Source organism: Diabrotica undecimpunctata, chromosome 9, assembly GCF_040954645.1.
Source record: "Diabrotica undecimpunctata isolate CICGRU chromosome 9, icDiaUnde3, whole genome shotgun sequence".
NCBI classification, from domain to species: domain Eukaryota; kingdom Metazoa; phylum Arthropoda; class Insecta; order Coleoptera; family Chrysomelidae; genus Diabrotica; species Diabrotica undecimpunctata.
In genome coordinates this window covers 71693924-71696047 of record NC_092811.1, presented here as the reverse complement: position 1 = coordinate 71696047, position 2124 = coordinate 71693924, and the positions used below count along the sequence as shown (strand labels likewise).

Sequence of the window (2124 nt, the reverse complement as noted above, 5' to 3'; positions counted from 1 at the left end):
TAATCTCTTACTACAGGCATCCAGCGAGCCCGCTCTCTCTAGAACTGTAAAGTATTTCTCTACTCTAAATAAAGCAATTCTCATGGGCGACCTGAACTCTAGACACACACAATTTGGTGATCATTTCGGTTTTTTCTAAAGTAATAATCTTTTTCTACTTTTAAATCTTATGGGATATATAAAAATATGCTTAACATTTTCTATTTAAAAATTATCATCAAAATTTAAAATGTATTGTAAAAGAATTCACATGAACTACTTTATTTTTTTTCTTTATTGGTTTGATCTTTCCTTGCAAAATTTCTGTGCGTTTGGCATCTTTCCTCTAACAAGGGGGCCCAAGAACTGGAAAATATTATCGGCTGCTATGGTATGTAGACTCTTCTTGATCTTTGGGAGAGCGTGTGTGAAAGATTTTGAGAATTTCACGTATAAATTTATTAAACAAACACTATAAACAACAAACTAACTGAAGGTGGGATATGTATTCTTTGGACCATCTTGTCCAAAAGTGCTGTAATAACTGTTGCACTCTTTGAAATCTTGAAAGACGATTTTCATTCATGTCGATTAAGTTTTCTTGTGGTATACTCGTCAATGAAGATCCGATTAACAAGTGTGCAGGAGTAAGAGGATTAGGGTCATTTGGGTCATTAGAAAGAGGATAGAGCGGTCTGGAGTTGAGGCAAGCCTCTATTTGATATAAAACCGTAGAAAATTCTTCATATGTTAATATTGCTTTACCTACTACACGTTTCATGTGGTGCTTAACTGATTTAATATTTGACTCCCATAACCCGCCAAAGTGGGGAGCGCGTGGAGTAATGAAGTGCCATTGAATACCGTCGATTGACAGGTCTGTCGTAATGGCATGAGAGTTTTTGTCAAAAAATTGTCTAAGTTCGTTATTTGCTCTCACGAAAGTGCTGCCGTTATGTGAAAATATTTCGGAGCATTTACCACGTCTGGCCGTGAATCGGCGTAGTGCCGCCAAGAAGCACTCTGTCGTGAGGTCACTGACAATTTCTAAATGTACAGCCTTACTGGCGAAGCAGATGAAGAGAGCAATGTAAGCTTTAGAAGTTTTGTAATTACGACCCTTTCTATCTCGTAAGAGAACGGGACCAGCATAATCGACTCCAGAAACCGTGAAAGGCCGTGAGGGTATGATTCTTGACTCCGGAAGATTGCCCATAATATGCTGTTCGGGTTTATTGTTAAATCTAAAACATCGGACACAATCACGAACAATTTTTCGTACCAAATTGCGCCCTGAGATTGGCCAGTAATTCTCTCGTAAGGAAGCAAGAAGTGCTTGAGGACCAATATGTAAAAGTTTCAAGTGCTCGTGGCGAGCAATGAGTTTCGTGAGATGATGTTTTGAAGGTAGCACTATGGGGTGCTTTTTGTTAAAATCAAATGATGAATGGTGTAAACGACCCCCAACACGTATTAGTTTTGTTGTAGTATCAAAGAATGGGTAAAGGCCAAGAAGTTTACTTCTTCTGTCAATTTGATTGGAATTAGAAAGTGCATCATAATCATATGGAAATGATTGACTTTGTACAAACTTAATTAATGTTAAAAGAGAAGTATTGAGTTCGAGTGTGGACAGGGGACCTGTAATTCGTAGATGTCTAGGATTCGACATTGTCTTTAAATCTCAATACATAAGCAAAAACGCGTATTAGCTTATTTAATGAAGAATATTTGTTATAAAAGGTAAATTCATTGTCGATGTGATGAAACACAAAAGTTTTATTACGTAGTTCAGGTAGTTCGGAAGTGATACAAACTTCTTGATGTTTTTTATATTAAAGCCATTCTTCTTGGGGTAAAGTGCGCCAAGAAGGGCCATGAAACCATAAGTTGGAATTAATGAGTGATAAAAGATTTATACCTCGTGACAAAAGATCTGCTGGATTGTCATAAGTTTTAACATACTTCCAAAGTTCGAAATTAGTCAGCTTCTGTATTTGTGCTACTCGATTCGCAATGAAAGTTTTAAGTAAATGGGGAGAGGTGTTTATCCATGAGATAACAATTTTAGAATCAGTCCAGTACGTGATATTTTTAAAGCAAACGCTTGAAGATGAAATGACTTTTTCAACAAGTTCAGAAAGT

The 2124-nt window shown here is 36.7% G+C and overlaps 1 protein-coding gene across 1 annotated transcript; it reads right to left on the bottom strand.

Moving 5' to 3' along the window:
- Positions 1 to 451: 451 nt before the first annotated feature.
- LOC140451135 (uncharacterized) lies at positions 452 to 1651 on the bottom strand. The gene has a single exon (XM_072544863.1). It carries the CDS (start codon positions 1649 to 1651, stop codon positions 452 to 454), a length of 1200 nt encoding a protein of 399 aa, XP_072400964.1.
- Between the last annotated feature and the right edge of the window lie 473 nt (positions 1652 to 2124).